Source organism: Hemitrygon akajei, chromosome 5 (assembly GCF_048418815.1).
Source record: "Hemitrygon akajei chromosome 5, sHemAka1.3, whole genome shotgun sequence".
Taxonomy (NCBI): domain Eukaryota; kingdom Metazoa; phylum Chordata; class Chondrichthyes; order Myliobatiformes; family Dasyatidae; genus Hemitrygon; species Hemitrygon akajei.
In genome coordinates, this window is record NC_133128.1 from 115,243,859 (window position 1) to 115,263,154 (window position 19,296).

General features: G+C 43.4%; 1 protein-coding gene across 2 annotated transcripts in view; it reads right to left on the bottom strand.

Annotated features, from left to right (window-relative positions):
- Positions 1-758: 758 nt before the first annotated feature.
- vil1 (villin 1) overlaps positions 759-19,296 on the bottom strand; it is an 87,851-nt gene continuing 69,313 nt past the window's right edge. For both annotated transcript variants that reach the window (XM_073046252.1, XM_073046251.1), the window contains exons 17-20: positions 18,891-19,079; positions 17,340-17,405; positions 11,052-11,192; positions 759-3,364 (exon numbers count right to left, since the gene is read on the bottom strand). In XM_073046252.1, coding sequence (XP_072902353.1) covers positions 3,251-3,364; positions 11,052-11,192; positions 17,340-17,405; positions 18,891-19,079 — 510 coding nt within the window. In that variant the 3' untranslated portion in view covers positions 759-3,250. The remainder of the gene's footprint in view (positions 3,365-11,051; positions 11,193-17,339; positions 17,406-18,890; positions 19,080-19,296) is intronic.

The following is a 19,296-nucleotide window of genomic DNA, read 5'->3' on the forward strand; positions in this document are numbered from 1 at the left end:
TGCTGACTGCTCCTGTGGCTCCTCCCACAGACCCCTGCTGACTGCTCCTGTGGCTCCTCCCACAGACCCCTTTATAAAGGCGATTGAGGCCTGATGCCTGGCCTCATTCTCCAGGATGTAGTGTTGTTCATTCTTCCAGTCAATAAAAGCCGATACCTCGCTTCTTACGTCTCAGAGTGAGTTATTGATGGTGCATCAGTGGGTATATTTAAAGCAGAGGTTGATAGCTTCACAAAAATTATCTTGAGAATGAAAGGGTTAATGAATGAATAGCTTAGAAGGCTCTAGGCCTAAACTCACTAGGGTTTAGAAGAAAGAGGGGGGGGGGGGGCGATCTCATTGAAACCCAACAAATATTGAAAGTGGAGAGGATGTTTCCTGTATGGGGGAGTCTAGGACCAGAGGGCACAACTTGAGAGTAGAAGTGCGCTCCTTTAGAACAGAGATGAGGAGGAATTTCTTTACTCAGAGGCTGGTGAATCTGTGAAATTCATTGACACAGACATCGGTGGAAGCTAAGTCACTGGGTATACTTAAAATGGAGATTGATATGTTCTTGATTATACCAATGGTTACAGGGAGAAGGCAGGAGAATGGGGTTGAGAGGAGCAATAAATCAGCCAAAGATCAAATGACAGAACTGACTCAACGGACTGACTGGCCTAATTCTGCTCCTAAGTTTTATGGTCTATGTTCCATGTTCCACACCTTTAGCCTCTCTGCTCCTCACCAACAATTAAAAAAAGCACAAAATCAAGTCAGATTTCAAAACTTTATTCGCTAACAATTCATCGGGCACACAGAAAGCTTTTACAATCAACACTTCTTCTAAATGCTCTATTCAAAGGTTGGACTGATGCAGAAAATTATTCACTGGCTATTGTACAATTAGAATTGCTTTCACTCTCAAATGAGACACTGATCTCAATTTCAAACACTATTTAGCCATTAAAAAGGAGCTAGATGAGTGGCAGTAGTCCATGAGTTGTCCACACTACGACAGTGTGTTGAAAGACATCTAACACTGAAAGTAACACAAAGTACTGAAAGAACTCAGCAGGTCGGGCAGCATCTATGGAGGGGAATGAAGAGCTGACGATGCAACAGGACTGTGAAGGAAGTTGGCGGAAGCCAGAATAAGAAGGAGGGGAGGGTTACAAACTGGCAGGTGAGGAGGGACTGAAGTAAGAAGCTGGGAGGTGATAGGTGGAAGGTGGATAGGGCTGAAGAAGAAGGATTTTGATGGGAGAGGAGAGTGGACCATGGGAGAAAGGGAAGGAGGAGGGGCACCAGAGAGAAGTGATAGGCAGATAAGGAGAAGAGAAGAGGTGAGTAGGGAGCCAGAATGGGGAATAGAAAAAGAGAGCAGAGGGAGGGGGAAGAAATGACCAGAACTTAGAGAAATCGATATTCAGAATAAAGTGCTACAGTTAGAGAAAATACAACGCCAGTAGACAGTACTGTGTAAGATGAGAAGAAGAGAAAGGATAAGAGGGGAGTTGGAATGGGGAATGGAAAAAGAGAGAGGGGGAGGAGTGAGAAATTGAAATTCATGCAAGTGTTCAGTGATTCCGCAATGTTTTATCAAAAGGTTAGGAACATCTCTTAGTTAACTGGATTGTATTATGTCCAGGTTTCTGACCCAGCCTTGAGTGTAACTGTCACAGTAGTTGCAGTTTTAAAGCCCTTTTCTGAAACTGCCACTGGCAGTGGTTGTACATTCAGCAAGTTAACTAGGACCCAATTTTCAGATATTTTACTTGTCTGATTGCAGATAAAATGGTAGCATGTGTTAAACTCTGGGAATCTACAGCTATTTTTTCCCAATCATCAGCAAAGCCCTCCCACCACTGAGCACATTGACAAGGAGTACTGCCACAGGAAAGCAGCCTCCATCATCAAGGACCCCACCACCCAGGCCATGATCTCTTCTCACTGCTGCCATCGGGCAGGAGGTACAGGAGCCTTAGGTCTCACACCACCAGGTTCAGGAACAGTTATTACCCTTCAACCATCAGGCTCCTGAACCAGCATGGATACCTTCACTCACCTCAATGCCAAACTGACTCCACAACCTATCGACTCACTTTCCTGGACTCCACAGTTTAGTGTTACTTATTTACTTTTTTAATTATTTGCCCAATTTGTCCCCTTTTGTATATTGGTTGTTGGTCAGTCTTTATTTATAGCTCTTCAGAAATTCTATTGTACTTATTTTCCTGTAAATGCCTGCAAGAAAATGGATCTCAAATGCTAATTTTGATGATAAATTTACATTGAACTTTTGAGCTGACAATTATATTGCCATAGTTTGAAAATGCACATCGGTAAAAGCTTTGGGACAGGTTTATGCATTAAATAGTTTAACTTGGTGCTCCACTAATAGCAGGCTTCAGTTCTGCCTAAAGACGGCAACATCCATCATTAAAGACCCTCAACAGGCCATGCCCACGTCTCATTACTACCCACCATTAAGGAGGAGGTACAGGAGCCTGGAGACCCACACTCAACATTTCAGGGACGGCTTCTTCCCCTCCGCCATCAGATTTCTGAATGGACAATGAACCCTTGAACATGACCTCACTAATCTGGCTCTCATTTTGCACTACTTCTTATTGTAATTCACAGAATAATTTATGTATTGCAGTACAACAAATTTCATGACATAGGTCAGTGATAATAAACCTGATTCTGATATGGGTTCACTAGAGAGCCACTCTTGTGGCTCCAACGAACTGTTCACTCACCTCAACACTGATTGATTCTTCAACCTGCGGACTCACTTTCAAGGACTCTACAACTCATATTTTTAATTCTATTTGTTTGTTTATCTGTGTGCTTATGTTTTTTTTGTATTCACACAGTTTGTCTTCTTTTGTACATTGGCTGTTTGTCGGTGTAGTTTTTCATTGTATCCATTGTATTTCTTTGTATCTACTATGAATGCCCACAAGAAAATGACTCATATGCACATTTTGATAATACTTTGAACTGTAATTGGGAATTGCAGCTTGTTATCAACATGGATCTCAAAGAGGCTGAATGGTTGGTCACTTCACTGTCGCAGACATTTCTGCTAAGACCAAAATTCGCTCACAGTGACTTACATGTACCAATAACCAGTACCAATGGATTTGGCAGGAGTGCTTTGCTCTTTACAAAGGTTGATAATCAACACCTCAGAATTATTTAGTTTATATAACAAAAAATTGCATCAGTTCCAGATGGGCCTGCTGGGCAGGTTGTGTGCTTAAAACAATCCCTTTGCTTTCTTCAGGTTCTTCTGCTTCCACTCTGGCATCGCATTGAATTTTATCCGCGACACTTCGAAAATCTTCTCAAAGTCAGCATTGGATAGGTACTCCTGAGGAATAGAACATAGAACAATTCTGTTACAGGTCGGGGCTGCAGAATTTGGAGTTCAATTCTGGCATTCTCTGTACGTCCTCCCGTGAGCATGTGGGTTTCCTCCAGGGACTCTGGTTTCCACCCACATTCCAAAGACATACCAGGTAGTTGGTTAACCGGTCATTGTAAATTGCCCTGGATTAAGCTAGGGTTAAATAGGTGGGTTGCCCAGCAGTGTGACTTATTGGACTGGAAGGGCCTGTTCAGTGCCCTATCTGTAAATAAATAAATAAACAGAACAGCACAGAGCACTACAGCCCTTTCAGCCCACGACGTGATACCAACATTTTAACCCACTCTAAGATCAATCTAACCCTTCCTTCCCACTTAACCCTCCACGTTTCTTTCATCCATATGCTCATCTAAGAGTGTCTTAAACGTTTTGCACAGAGAGTGGCTGATATCTGGAACTTCTGACTGGGGCAGTCTTAAGAGCTACTGTACTTGAAGAAAGAATGTCACAGTCTGGATTATTAATTCCCTATCTTGCTCCTAATTTCCTTTGATTGTGCCACGATTCCAACCGTTAATTTCCCAATTGCTACTAATTCTCTCTGATGATGGCACACCTGGTTTTCATCAAGATCCGCAGCATAAGAACCCCGACATTACAAGCACTAGTCTCCAGATCATTGGTTTTGCCTGTGTGGTGATTAACGTTTCCGGCCGCCTAGGACTGTGTGTCAAGGCTCTGTATCAAGATCCCTACTGTTTGCTGTTCAACGTTCACGTCCGCGTAAGCATCCTAACTCAATTTCCGTGCCTGTGTCCTGCACGTGGGTTCACCTCAGTCACTCATTGCAACAAAGAAAGCATGCAGATGGATGTATTCCACACACCCGGCACTCCCTCTGTTAAATAGCTCCCCCTTATACTTTACTGCATTCACCTTCCCAGGGCCTTTTCCACCCCTGGGAAAATAAATCTCTGGCCATCCACTTTATCAATGCCTCTTACCACCCCCAGGTTCAAGTACAGTTACCACCCCTCAACCATCAGGCTCTTGAATAAAAGGAGATTACTACACTCAATTGCCCCATCATTGAAATGTTCTCACAACCAATGATCTCAGTTTAAGGACCCTTTATCTCATTATCTCATGTATCATTATTTATTACTTTTTTTTGCATTTGCACAGTTTGTTCTCTTCTACACTCTGGTTGATCTTTCATTGATCCTGTTATAGCTACTATTCTATAGATCCACTGAATGTGCCTACAGTAAAATGAATCTCAGCGTTGTATATTCAAAGTAAATTTACTTTGAACTTTGAACTTTTATCATCTAGTACACCTCTGTCAAGTCATCTCTCACTCTCCTTTCCTCCAAAAAGAATAGCCCTAGCTCACATAACTTCTCCTCATCAGACATGCTCTCTGATTCAGACAGCATCCTTGTAAATCTCATCTGCACCCTCTCCAAAGCTTCCTCATCCTTCCTACAATGAATGAAGCAGTTAAGAACATGCCAATTAAAACATCCTTCAATGCAGGAGAGGTAAGCAGCCACACAGAAATACCCCTTATCTCAGTATCATAAGACCATAAGACATAGGAGCATAATTAGGCCATTCAGCCCATCAAGTCTGCTCTGACATTTGATCATGGCTGATTCATTATCCCTCTCAATCCCATTCTCCTACCTTCTCTCCACAACCCTTGACGCCCTTACTCATCAAGAACTTAACAATTTCCACTTTAATAAATATACCCAATGACTTGGCCTCCACAGCTGTCTGTGGCAGTGAATCCCACAGATTCACCACCCTCTGGCTAAAGAAATTCCTTCTCATCTCTGTTCTAAAAAGGGGCATCCTTGTACTCTGAGGCTGTGCCCTCTGGTCCGAGCCTCCCTCACTGTAGGAAACATTCTTTCCACTTATTTAGGCCTTTCAATATTTGATAAGTTTCAATGAAATCCCTACTCATTCTCCGAAACTCCAGAGAGTTCAGGCCCAGAGCCATCAAACACTCATTGAACATCAAACTCCTGGCTCATTAGGGTGGCTCAATTGAATTGAGAGAAGAGGCTACACACAGGTTGGAGCAAAAGATTTAAAAAGGACAATTTAATTTTTAAAAAGACTTTCAGCTTTCTCAGTGGCTCAATCGAATCACAAGGACAAATAAAAATAAGGTAGGGACTAGTGGAGCGGCCATTGTTGGAGTGGATTGGTGTTAAATTTACCAGTATTAGAGTGTGGAGGCTTTGGCTGAACAGGTTTAAGAGAGAATAGGCTTGGGCAAGTTAAGTTTCTGGTAATTTGATAGATCGGAGCTACAGGGAGGCAGTCACCCCTAAGTTGCAGGAGGCAGGTACCTGGGTGACTGTCAGGAGAGGGAAAGGGAACAGGCTGCCAGTGTAGAGTCCCCCCCGGTGGCATTCCTGTCAATAATAAGTATACACTTTGGGGGGGGGGGAGGAGAGGAAAGAAAATCACCAAGTGATAGGTGAAACTTGCAGAGGGAGGGACGAGGAAGTCGATTAGTGAAAGAGGCAGAAGGGCATGGAAAAAAGAAAGGGTGGGGGGAGCACCAGAGGGAGGCAATGGGCGGGCAAGGAGATAACATGAGAGAGGGACATGATAACAAGGAGATAACATGAGAGAGGGTCAAGGGGATGGGAAATGGTGAAGGGGCGGAAGCTACCCAAATGGAATATAAGGTGTTGTTCCTCCAACCTAAGTGAGGCCTTATCCGAGCAGTGGAGGAGTTCATGGATGGACATATCGGAATGGGAATGGGAAGTAGATTTAAAATGGGTGGCCACTGGGGGATCCTGCTTGTTCTGGCGGACGGAGCATAGGTGCTCGGCAAAGCAGTAAGAGTTAAACACAGGCCTCCAAACAGTACCCAGGATGTGGGCTACAAATTACAATGGGAGATACATGTCAAAAGGGCTATGTTGTGACAGTCATGGAGGATTTCAATTTGCAAGTAAATTTGGAAAATCAAATTGGTGCTAGATCCTGAGAGAGAATTTGTAGAATGCCATGAGATGGCTTTTTAGAGTAGCCTGTGGTTGAGCCCACTAGGGAGTAGGCAATTCTGGATTGGATGTCGTGTAATGAAACAGATTTGATTAGGGTATATGCTGACAATGATAGAACCAAGGTGCAGAAGAAAGACAGACTCCTATGTAGAGACCCCTGACCGAGTTTATACATTGGAATTCTGACAGAACATCGGTGCCTCAGCTGATCAACAGCACAAAATGTAACATTCACAAGACTAGGACCCCGAGATGAGTGCTAAGGAGCGAAAGCTTAAATAGCGCAGATGACCCCAGAATCCCTGAGTCTTAACAAGGTAAAATAATCAACCATACTAATTAAACCACAATTACCCATTTAAGGTGCTCTATAAAATTCAGAGCCCAAAGCTCTCTGGCTCCCCGCACAGAGCCAGAGAGTTCATTACATTGGGAGATTAAGATGAAGGAACCCTTAGAAGGCAGTGATCATAATTTGATAGAATTCACCCTGCAATTTGAGAAGGAGAAGCTAAAGTCAGATGTATCATAGAACCATAGAACACTACAGCACAAAAAACAGGCCATTCAGCTCTTCTAGTCTGTGCCGAAACTTTATTCTTCTAGTCCCATTGACTTGCACCCAGTCTATAACCCTCTAGACCTGTCCCATCCATGTATCTATCTAATTTATTCTTAAAACTTAAGAGTGAGCCCACATTTACCATGTCAGATGGCAGCTTGATCCACACTCCCACCACTCTCTGTGAAGAAGATCCCCCTAAAGTTCCCCTTTCACCTTAAAGCCTTGTCCTCTCGTATTTATCTCTCCTAATCTAAGTGGAAAGAGACTACTCACATTTACTTTGTCTATGCCCCTCATAATTTTGTAAGCCTCTATCAAATCCCCCCTCATTCTTCTACGCTCCAAGGAATAAAGTCCTAACCTGTTCAATTTTTCCCTGTAACTCAACTCCTGAAGACCTGGCAACATCCTAATAAATCTTCTCTGCACTCTTTCAATCTTACTGATATCCTTCCTATAGTTAGGTGATCAGAACTGCGTACAATACTCCAAATTTGGCCTCACCAATGTCTTATACAACCTCACCATAACATCCCAACTCCTATTTTCAATACTTTGATTTATGAATGCCAGGTTGCCAAAAGCCTTCTTTACAACCCTGTCTACCTGTGATGCCACTTTCAGGGAATTATGTATCTGAACTTCCAGATACCTTTGTTCCTCCGCACTCCTCAGTGCCCTACCATTCACTGTGTATGTTCTACCTTGATTTGTCCTTCCAAAATGCAATACCTCACACTTGTCTGCATTAAACTCCATCTGCCATTTTCTGGCCCATTTTCCCAGTTGGTCCACATCCCTCTGCAAGCTTTGAAAGCCTTCCTCGCTGTCCACAACACCTCTATCTTAGTGTCATCAGTAAACTTGCTGATCCAATTTACCACATTATCCTCTATATCATTGATATAGACAACAAACAACAATGGTCCCAGCACAGATCCCTGAGGCACACCGCTAGTCACAGGCCTCCAGTCTGAGAAGCAATCATCCACTACCACTCTCTGTCTTCTCCCACACAGCCAATTTCGAGTCCAGTTTACAACCTCTCCATGGATACCTTGTGTCTGAGCCTTCTGAACTAACCTCCCATGCGGGACCTTGTCAAAGGCCTTACTAAAGTCCATGTAGACAACATCCACAGCCTTCCCTTCATCCACCTTCTTGGTAATCTCCTCGAAAAACTCTACAAGATTCGTTAAACACGATCTACCACGCACAAAGCCATGCTGACTATCCTTAATCAGCCCTTGGCTGTCCAAATACTTGTATATCCGATCTCTCAGAACACCTTCCAACAATTTACCTACTACTGATGTCAGGCTCACCGGCCTGTAATTACCTGGTTTACTTTTGGAGCCTTTTTTAAACAATAGAACAACATGAGCTACCCTCCAATCCTCCGGCACCGCACCCATGGCTGAGGACATTTTAAATATTTCTGCCAGGGCTCCTGCAATTTCTAAACTAGTCTCTCTCAAGGTCTGAGGAAATATCATGTTAGGCCCGGGGGATTTATCTACCTTTATTCGCTGTAAGGCAGCAAGCACCTCCTCCTCTTTAATCTTTATATGTTCCATGACACTACTGCTTGTTTCCCATCCTTGCATATATGCTATGCCAGTTTCCTGAGTAAATACTGATGCAAAAAAACTGTTTAAGATCTCCCCCATCTCATGAGGCTCCACACATAGGTGATCACTCTGATCTTCTAGGGGACCAATTTTGTCCCTTACTATCCTTTTACTCTTAATATACCTCTAGAAACCCTTCAGGTTTTCCTTCACATCATCTGCCAAAGCCACCTCATGTCTTCTTTTTGCCTTCCTGATTTCTTTCTTTAGTATTTTCTTACATTTTCTATACTCTTCAAGTACCTCATTTGTTCCTCGTTGTCTATACCTACTATACACCTCTCTTTTTCTTAACCAGATCGCCAATATCCCTTGAAAACCAAGGTTCCCTATGCCTGTTAACTTTGCCTTTAATCCTGGCAGGAATGTGCAAACTCTGCACTCTCAAAATTTTGCCTTTGAAGGCCTTCCACTGACTGAACACATCCTTGCCAGAAAACAACTTATCCCAATCCACTCTTCCTAGATCCTTTCTCATTTCCACAAAATTGGCCCTTCTCCAATTTAGAACCTCAACTCGAGGACCAGACCTATCTTTATCCATAATTAACTTGAAACTAACGACATTATGGTCACTAGACCCAAAATGTTCACTTACACATACTTCTGTCACATGACCTATCTGGTTACCTAATAGAAGATGAAGTATTGCATCCTCTCTCATAGGTACCTCTACATATTGATTTAGAAAACTTTCCTGAACACATTTGACAAATGCCAAGCCATCTAGCCCTTTCACAGTGTGGGAGTCCCAGTCAATATGTGGAAAGTTAAAATCCCCTAATATTACAACATTCTGTTTCTTACATCAGTCTACTATCTCTCTACAGATTTTCTCATCCAGTTCTCGCTGACTATTGGGTGGTCTATAATACAACCCTATTAGTGTGGTCACACCTTTCCCGTTCCTCAGCTCCACCCATATGGCCTCTGTAGACAAGCCCTCCGGGCTGTCCTGTCTACGCACAGCTGTGATATTTTCCCCGACTAGTAATGCCACTCCTCCCCCTTTCATCCCTCCCCCTCTATCATGTCTGAAACAACAGAACCCCGGAACATTAAGCTGCCAGTCCTGCCCCTCCTGCAACCAAGTCTCACTAATAGCAATAATGTTGTAATCCCACGTGCCAATCCACACCCTAAGCTCAACTGCCTTAACTACAATACTCCTGCATTGAAATAGATGCACCTGAGAACATTTCTATCACGTACAAACCTTTGATTTCTGTCTATACATGCAGTCCTCGCATGACCGTTATCCTCCTCCACCTAACTATCTGCTCTAACACTCTGGTTCCCCTCCCCCGGCAAATCTAGTTTAAACCCTCCAGAGCAGCACTAGCAAATCTACCCGCAAGGATGTTAGTCCCCCTCCAGTTCAGGTGCAACCAGTCCTGTCGGAACAGGTCCCACCTTCCCTGGAACAAAGCCCAATTGTCCAGAAACATGAAGCCCTCCCTCCTGCACCATCTCCTTATCAACGTATTTAGCTGCATTATCTTCCTATTTCTAGCCTCACTAGCACATGGCACGGGGAGCAATCCTGAGATTGCAATCCTGGAGGTCCTGTCCTTCAACTTTGCACCTAACTCCCTAAGCTTTCTTTGCAGGACCTCCTTCTCCTTCCTATCCACCTCATTGGTCCCTAGATGTCATGGTCCATGTAGGCATAACCTCACACCCCAGACATTTTCTCTTCACTCGTCTCTATCAGGCAGAAGATACAAATGCCTGAATGTACATACCCCCAGGCTGTTAGAATGGACCTCTTGTTCAATAAGATTGGGTCTTGGTCTCACAATCTACCTCATTATGATCTTGTACTTTATCATCTACCTGTACTGCACTTTTTCAGGAGCTTTCACACCTGATTCTGTGTTTTATCTTATTCAACGTGCTGTGTAATGAATTGATCTGTATGCAAGACAAGTCTTTCACTGTATCTCTGTAGATGTAACAGTAACAGCTTTTCCCTTAACTTTAGCTTTACCTGTCACACCTACATTGGAACATAAAGTGAAATGTATCGTTTTGCACCAACGACAAACACACAAGGGGGCCGAGGACGTGCTGGGGGCAGCCCAATAAATGTCGTCATGCTTCAGGCACCATGACAGCGTGCCCACAGTTTACTAATCCTTACTAATCGGTACGTCTTTGGAATGTGGCAGGAATCCGGATCATCTAGAGGAAACCCACACAGTCACAGGGAGAACTCCTTACAGACAGCGGCAGAAGTTGAGCCCTAATTGCCGGGGTTGCTTCAACCACCGAAGCCACCCTTTACGTTACTGTTCCGCCCTCATGTATTACTTAGTAAACCAATCACAAAGTGACTGAGATTCCACAGCCCAAACTAGATGGCACCCAAACTCTTTTCTGCTCCCAGCAGTCATGATGAACAACCTCCTCCCGGCCTGGGTTCAGGCATCACCCGCCAACGTTGCCGAACTCACCTCCTTTTTGATTGGGTCTACTCCGGGAGGCAGCTCCTCAGCGACCTTGTTTATCAGCTGCTCTGGTGCATATGTCTGCCGGGATTCGTTAGCCATGGACATGCTACTGTAGCCGCAAGATATTTTCATTTCTTTCACGTCCTAGCACAAGGGAGAGAACAAAAAATGGTCACAGATACAGTTGGTGATATTGCTGCTCCCACTTGGAGTGGAGTGGCCTGGAATTAGAATTGGGATTGGCTTGCCGTTATCCCACGTACCAAGGCCCAATGAAAAGTTCTTTGTTACGGGGTAACAATAGCAAGGGCTAATAAAGTTCAAAGGTCAAGGAAAATTTATTATCAAAGTACATATATGTCACCGTATACTACCCTGGGATTGACTTTCCTGTGGCCGTTCACAGTAGATGCAAAGAAACACAATAGAACCAATGAAAGGCCACACATGACAAAGACAGACTAACAACCAATGTGCAAAAGACAGCAATCTGTGCAAATACAAATAAATGAATAAATAATACAGTGGATTCCAGTTAATTGGGACACATTAGGACCTGTCCCAATTAGCTGAAGTTTCATAGAAGTAGTTAAAAATGTATAAAAAAAGACAATCTGCATAGCAAGTTATGTATTTAAATGAAATGCAGAACAAATCAGAACACTACCAATAGGCCTACAGTAGTATTGGTTCCTAATTGTTATCGATGGAGGAACTCATCCTGTGTACACAGTGAACAAAGTCAGAGCGGGCACCTAGTGCCGATAATAGACTGCGTTCATACAATACTGTTAACAATTGCATCCTCCAGGTCTTCATTTTCTTTGTAATATTCAAGATGATTGTCGATACCAAGTTATTCATAACTTGTTGAAGTAGTGAAATAATTTCATTTTTGACCACAAACACATGCAACTGACACAAAACTGTTCAGTCTATTAGGGTCCACTATCGAGGCCTGAAACATCGACTGGTTATTCCTCTCCAAAGATACTGCCTGACTTGCTGAGTTCCTCCAGCATTTTGTATGCTTAAATAGATATCATTCTCATCCAACATTAAGATTTGCCTGAGAAAGAGGAACGTGCTGCTCTGGAGTTAAAGGACACTTGAACAAGTACATGGATAGGAAGGGTTTAGAGGGATATGGGTTCAATGCGGCAAATGGGACTAGATTAGATGTGAATCCTGGTCAGCAGGGTCCAGTTGGGCCGAAAGGCCTGTTCCCTTGCTGTATGACTCCTTCACCCTGTGCCCCTGCTCTGTGTGGAATCTAATAAAAAAACAAACTAAATCATGAATTAAAAATAAATTATTCACAATTTTCACAGGGAAGAACACAATTTGAACAAAGGAAAAATGAAGCCCATTGAAATGCAAAGTGATCACAGTGCTCGTAGTGTCGCTAAACAGCACGGGTTACGCTGGCTGGTTCAAGAGCCAGATGGTTGAAGGGAAGTAGCTCTTCTCGAACTTGGTTGTGTTGGACTTCAGGCTTCTGTACCTTCTGCCTGATGGTAGCTGCGATTTTTGACGAAGGAGGTTCAGCCCATCTTAGGCTACATCCACACTAGACCGGATAGTTTTGAAAACGCCGGTTTTGTGTAAAAACGATAGGCGTCCACTGTGGTGAACTAGATATACCTGTCTGACTGCTCCTGTGGCTCCTCCCTCAGACCCCTGTATAAAGGCGACTGTGGCCTGCTGCTCTCCCTCATTTTCCCCAGGATGTAGTGCTGTTTATTCTTCCAGTCAATAAAAGCCGATTTCTCGCTTCCTAAGTCTCAGCGTGAGTTATTGATGGTGCATCATCCACACTATGCGTTTTTGAAAATATCTCTGTCCACATTGAAACGGAGATTTCGGTGAATCTCCTCCTAGTGGGCGTGCACAGGACACATTACCAAAAACAAGCGATATGTTTGGTGTCGAATCTCGCCGTAAAAGTGCGTGTTTGTGTAGTTACAGACTAGAAAAACTTAAAACGATGGACAGCTGTTGGCTTTCGCGCAGGAGAACTTAAAAGTAAAAAAAAAAAATACTGGAGCGTACAGAGGCAACCGACAGGGAGTTCACGGACAGATTGATCCGGCTGATGACAAACATTGAAAAACTGACTAACTCTGTTGCATTAATAAAGCACCTTGTTAAATGTACAAAACATGTCTGCATCAGTGTTCTCTTGTATTTCCATACAATGTTACATTAGGCTGTTACACATCTATTATCAGAGAAGTACTTGCATAAATAGGTAAACCACCTTCATACGAGCAAGGACAGAAAACAGGGCAAAGTAAGTTTACTTATTTATTCAGTAAATTATGGGTCAAAGTATTTGGTGAGTACATTTCTAACTCTTCTGACTTCAGTCTCGTTGCCGTCTGTTCTGAAATTGTTAGGTTGCGTTCAAGAAAACAATGAAATAGCACGCTGCCGTCTGATAGCGTTTTCAGATTTCCCCGGTTACCCCTTCCACACCGATCTGCCCGAGCAGCGTTTTCAAAAATACCCACCCTGGAAAGAGTTTCTGAAAAGCTCCGGATTCGGGGGACAAGAACGCCCTTTTAGTGTGGACGGAGAGTAAAAATGAAGAGAAAAAGCTTTGGTTACGGATTTATCCAGTGTAGTCTAGACATAGCCTTAGAATCCAGGCAGGAATCCCAGAGCCAATTCTCTATTCTCTCCCTGTGCCCTCACCAGAATGCAACTTTACCACCTCAATGGGCAACCAGCGTGAAGTGTGGGTAAAGATAAAGCAAAAGCAACAGCTGACAAAGAGGAAAGTAAGGGTGGAGTGCAGAAAAGCCAAGAGACAAAGAGTACCAGATTTTAAAGGCACGGGGAGTGTAAGGGCACTTTATCTGAATGTTCATAGTATTCATAACAAGGTCAGTGAACTTGTGGCACAGATCAGTATAAAGGGGTATGATTTAGTAGCCATTACAGAAACGTGGTTGCAGGGTTGAGAGGACTGGGAATTAAATATCCAAGGATATCAGGTAATACAGAAGGTTAGGCAGGAAGGTAAGGGAGGTTAGTTAAGGATGAGATCAGGGCGATAGTGAGAGAAGATACAAGTTCTAAGGAGCAGAATGTTGAATCTATCTGGGTAGAGATTGGGAATAGTAAAGGGAAAAAAACTCACTGGTGGGAGTTGTCTATCGGCCACTGAATAACAACATTACAGTAGCCAGGCAATAAACAGTGAAATATCTGAGGCATGTAGGAATGGAACAGCAGTTATTGTGGGGGACTTTAACTTGCACATAGATTGGGTGAATCTGGTTGATTGAGGCATTCTTGAGGAGGAATCCATAGAATGCATCCATGATGGTTTTCTTGAACAGCATGTTACTGAATCTACAAGGGAACGTGTTGTCTTAGATCTGGTCCTGTGCAATGAGACAGGTAAAATTAGCAATCTTGTTGTTAGGGATCCTCTTGGAAAGAGTGATCGCAGTATGATTGAGGGTGCAAGAGTTCAATCCAAATCCAATGTATTATGCCTAAACAAGGGAGACTACAACAGGATGAGGGAGGAGTTGGATAGGGTAGACTGGGAACACAGGTTTCATGGTAGGACAGTTGAGCAACAGTGGAAGACTTTCAAAGAGATTTTTCACGGTGCTCAACAAAAGCATTTTCCAGTCAAAAGCCAGGACAGTAAGTATGGGGAGAGCCAGCCATGGATTACTAAGGAAATAAAGGAAAGCATCAAACTTAAAAACTCATGCGTACAAAGTTGCCAAGTGTAGAGGGAAACTGGAAGATTGGGAAAACTTTAAAAAGCAACGAAGAACCACTAAGCGAGCAATAAAGAAAGATAGATTATGAAAATAAACTAGCAGAAAATATAAAAATGGATAGTAAAAGTCTTTATAATTATATAAAGTGGAAAAGGGTGGCCAAAGTGAACATAGATCACTTGGAGGATGAGAAGGGGGGATTAATATTGGGTAATAAGGAAATGGCAGAGGCTTTGAATGACTATTTTGTGTCAATCTTCATGGTTGAGGACATGTCTAACCTGCCAAAGAGAGACGTTGTGGATACGATGGGAGGTGAGGACCTCCATACAAAAGCTATCACTAAAGAGGTAGTGCTGAGCAAACTTGTGGGCCTGAAGATAGACAAACCCCCTGGTGCTGATGGAATGCATCCCAGGGCACTGAAAGAAATGCCAAAAGTTATAGTAGAGGTTTTGGTGATAATTTACCAAAATTCTCTGGACTCTGGACAGGTCCTGGCAGATTGTAAGACAGCAAATGTCACGCCACTTTTCAAAAAAAGATGTAGGCAGAAGGCAGGTAGCTGTAGGCCAGTTAGTTTAACATCTGTAGTTAGGAAAATGCTTGAAGCTATCATTAAAGAAGAAATAGTGAGGCATCTGGAATGAAAGGGATCCATCAGGCAGACACAGATTGGATTCAGCAAAGGCAGGTCCTGTTTGACAAACTAACTGGAGTTCTTTGAGGATATAATGAGCGCAGCGGATAGAGAGAACATTTGGACGTTCTTTACTTGGATTTCCAGAAGGCATTTGATAAGGTGCCACATAAAGGCCTTTTCAATAAGATAAGGATGCATAGAGTTAGGGATGATGTATTCGCATTGATTGAGGATTGGTTAATCAATAGAAAATAGAGAGTTGGGATACATGGGTGTTTCTCTTGTTGGCAGTCAGTGGTGAGCGGTGTGCTGCAGGGGACAGTGTGGGGCCCGCACCGTTCACGATATACATTAATGATCTGGAAGAGGGGACTGAGTGTAGTGTATCTAAGTTTGCTGATGACACTAAATTGAGTGGAAATGCAGATTGTGCAGAAGATATGGAGAGTCTGCAGAGAGATATGGATAGTTTAAGTGAGTGGGCAAGGGTCTGGCAGATGGAGTACAATGCTGGTAAATGTGAGGTCATCCACTTTGGAAGGTAAACTGGAAGATCGGATTATTATTTAAATGGTAAAAGATTGCAGCATGCTGCTGTGCAGAGGGACTTGGGAGTGCTTGTGCATGAATCACAAAAGGTTGGTTTGCAGGTGCAGCAGGCTATCAAGAAGTCAAATGGAATGTTGGCCTTCATTGCTAGAGGGATTGAATTTAAGAGCAAGGACGTTATGCTGCAACTATACAGGGTACTGGTGAGGCCGCATCTGGAGTACAGTGTGCAGTTCTGGTCTCCTTACATGAGGAAGGATATACTGGGTTTGGAGGTGATGCAGAGGAGGTTCACCAGGTTGATTCCAGAGATGAGGGGGTTAGACTATGAGGAGACATTGACTGTACTCGCTGGAATTCAGAAGGATGAGAGGAGATCTTATTGAAACAAACTACTTATTTTTTTACTGCATATATTTTTTATTATAAATTATGTATTGCACTGCATGGGCTGCTGCTGCAAAGCAACAAATTTCACAGTGATAATAAACCTGATTTGATCTGATTCTGATTTTTGCATCAATGACCAACACATTCCGAGGATGTGCTGGGGGCAGCCCGCAAGTGTTGCTATGTTTTATGCCCAGAGCTCACTAACCCTACCAAACCATTTACCTCACACCATCAGGTTCAGGAATAGCTACTTCTGTTCAACCATAATCACCAGTTTATTTTAAGTTTAAGTTGAAATTCAAGTTTAACTGTCATTCAACCATACACATGAATACAGTCAAATGAAACAGGGGCCAAAGTGCAAAACACAGAACCAACAATAACACACAGCACCCACCACATACAATAGCAGAAAAACATACAGTCACCAAAAATAATATAGACCAAGTCGTTGAGTGTCCTGGCCTGAAGATTGATGGTGTATAGGATGCTGTCTTGGAGCTAAATTTCTACACGAATAAGCACGCAGCAGTTCTCATCACAGCCACAGATGAATGCAACCCAGCTTGTCTGCCACTGAGTGAACACCAGAGAGCAACGCTGACAGGAGAGGACAGCTCCCTACCCAGCCGGGCCTCTGCTCAGTCCCACACCACCTCTGGGGTCTTCTCCCTGGGAGGCTACAGGCGACCCCACGGCATCAGGACCTGGTCTGTGCTACAACCAAAGCCACACTATTACCCCTTTGATCACTTTATTCCAAATTAGATGATTTGTTTGGTTCTAATTTTGCTCTTTCTTGCATAATTGATGGTTAATTTGTTTTTCTGGTGAATGCTGCTTCTCTGTGCCTGCGTTGCCGCTGCAAGTGAGTTCATTCTTGCACCTGTGCGCACATGGACTTGTGCGCCTGACAGTAAACTCAACTTTGACTTTGATTACCATGAAAATTGTGCTTACATTCATCAGTTCATCAACAATTCGTGTATCATCTAGTCCGTACTTCAGCTCCTCGTATTTTCCATCCTTGGGGTTTGGGAAGGATAAAGAGAGAAAAAGAATAAATCTTATTAAAACCACAGATGCAGCAGCTGCTGGAAATCTTGAGCGACACACACCAAATGCTGGAGGAGCTCAGTAGGACAGGCAGCACCTATGAAGGGGAATAAACAGATGGCATCCTGGGCCAAGAGCCTTTAGTTCTGATGAAGGGTTTTGGCCTGAAATGTCGACTGATTGATTTCCCTCCATAGATGCTGTCTGACTTGCTGAGTTCCTCCAGCGTTTTGTGTGTGTTAAACCTTAGTAAGCATCATCCTTCAGACAGGTTCCAGTATAGGATCGAGGGTGTGCTTTTGAGATGTAATTAAATAGAGGCCTAGTTCATCACAGAAACCAGTCTCCTCTCCATGGACTCTGGTTGCTCTTGCATGCACTTCTGGTTGCCTCAGTAAAGCAGACAACATAACCAAAGATCCCATCCACCTCAGATATTCTCTGTTCTCCCTCCCATCGGGCAGAAGATACAGAAGCCTGAGAACATGTACCACCAGGCTCAAGGATGCATCAATCCCACTGTTATAAAAGGTTAAAGATCAGCTTTATTTATCACATATGCATTGAAATATCTAACCAATTAGACTATAGAACAGTTCCTAGTACAATAAGATGGACTCTTGACCATGATTCTTGACTTTGCACCTTAAAGACTGCCTGCACTGCACTCTCTCTGTAACTGTAACACTTTATTCTGCACTCTGTTATGGTCTTTCTTATACCACCTCAATGTTCAAGTTTACAAGAGAAAATTTAGAAGGATGTTGCCAGGACTTTGTGGTGAACTACATATACCTGTCTGGACACGCCCCCCCCCACCCCAGCTGACTGCTCCTGTGGCTCCTCCCACAGACCCCTGTATAAAGGCGATTGGAGGCACTGCTCCTCCCTCAGTCTCCAGGATGTTATGTAATGGTCTCTTGCTGCTGACAGTGCTTTCTTCCAGCTAATAAAAGCCTATCTCGCCTCACGTCTTCGAGAGTTATTGATGGTGTATCAGACTTAGGACCTGAATTATAGTGAAGGGTTGAAAATAGATTCGGACTTTATTCTCTGTAGTGTGGGAGAATGATGGGAGATTTGACAAAGGTAGACAAAATTATGAGGGGTATAGATGGGGTGAATACTAGCAGGCTTTTTCTACTGAGGTTGGGTGAGACCTCAACTAGAGATCTCGTGAGACTAGAGATCATGGGTCAAGGGTGAAAGGTGAAGTGTTTAATGGGAACCTTCTTCACTCAGAGAGTGGTGAGAGTGTGGAACAAGCTGCCAGTGGAAGCGGGAGATGCAGGTTTGTTTGCAATGTTTAAGAGAAGCTTGGATGAATACTCTACATGGATGGGAAGGGTATGGTTTATAATGCACTTTGTAATGAATCGTTTCCTATGGACAGCGTGCAGGACAAGTTATTCAATGTACCTTGGCACATTGACAGTAATAAATTAATACACTTACGGTCCAAAGGTGCTGGTCCCATCCCATGAACCATCCAGTGAACGTTGGGGGCTCAAAGCCTTGTTTGATCATGAGTATGGGGGTTCCAAGGTCTCGGTTGCTCGGGTGGGTGCTGAGATATTCCTGTGCAAGTGCAATTGCGTTTTTCTTCTCTGTTTCATTGGCCCCATTGCCAATCCACAGGAAAATCTGCCAAAAGGCAAAAAGAGAGCGATTAATCTCTGCTGATCCAAAATGTCAACCACCCATTCCCCTCCACAGACGCCGTTGTGTTTCTCCAGAAGTCCTGTGACTGCAGTCTCTGGTCTCTCCAAACTCTGGTAACATACCCTCAGTGGTCACTTTATTAGGTACACCTGTTCACCTGTGTGTTAATGCAAGTGTCTTATCAGCCAATCATGTGGCA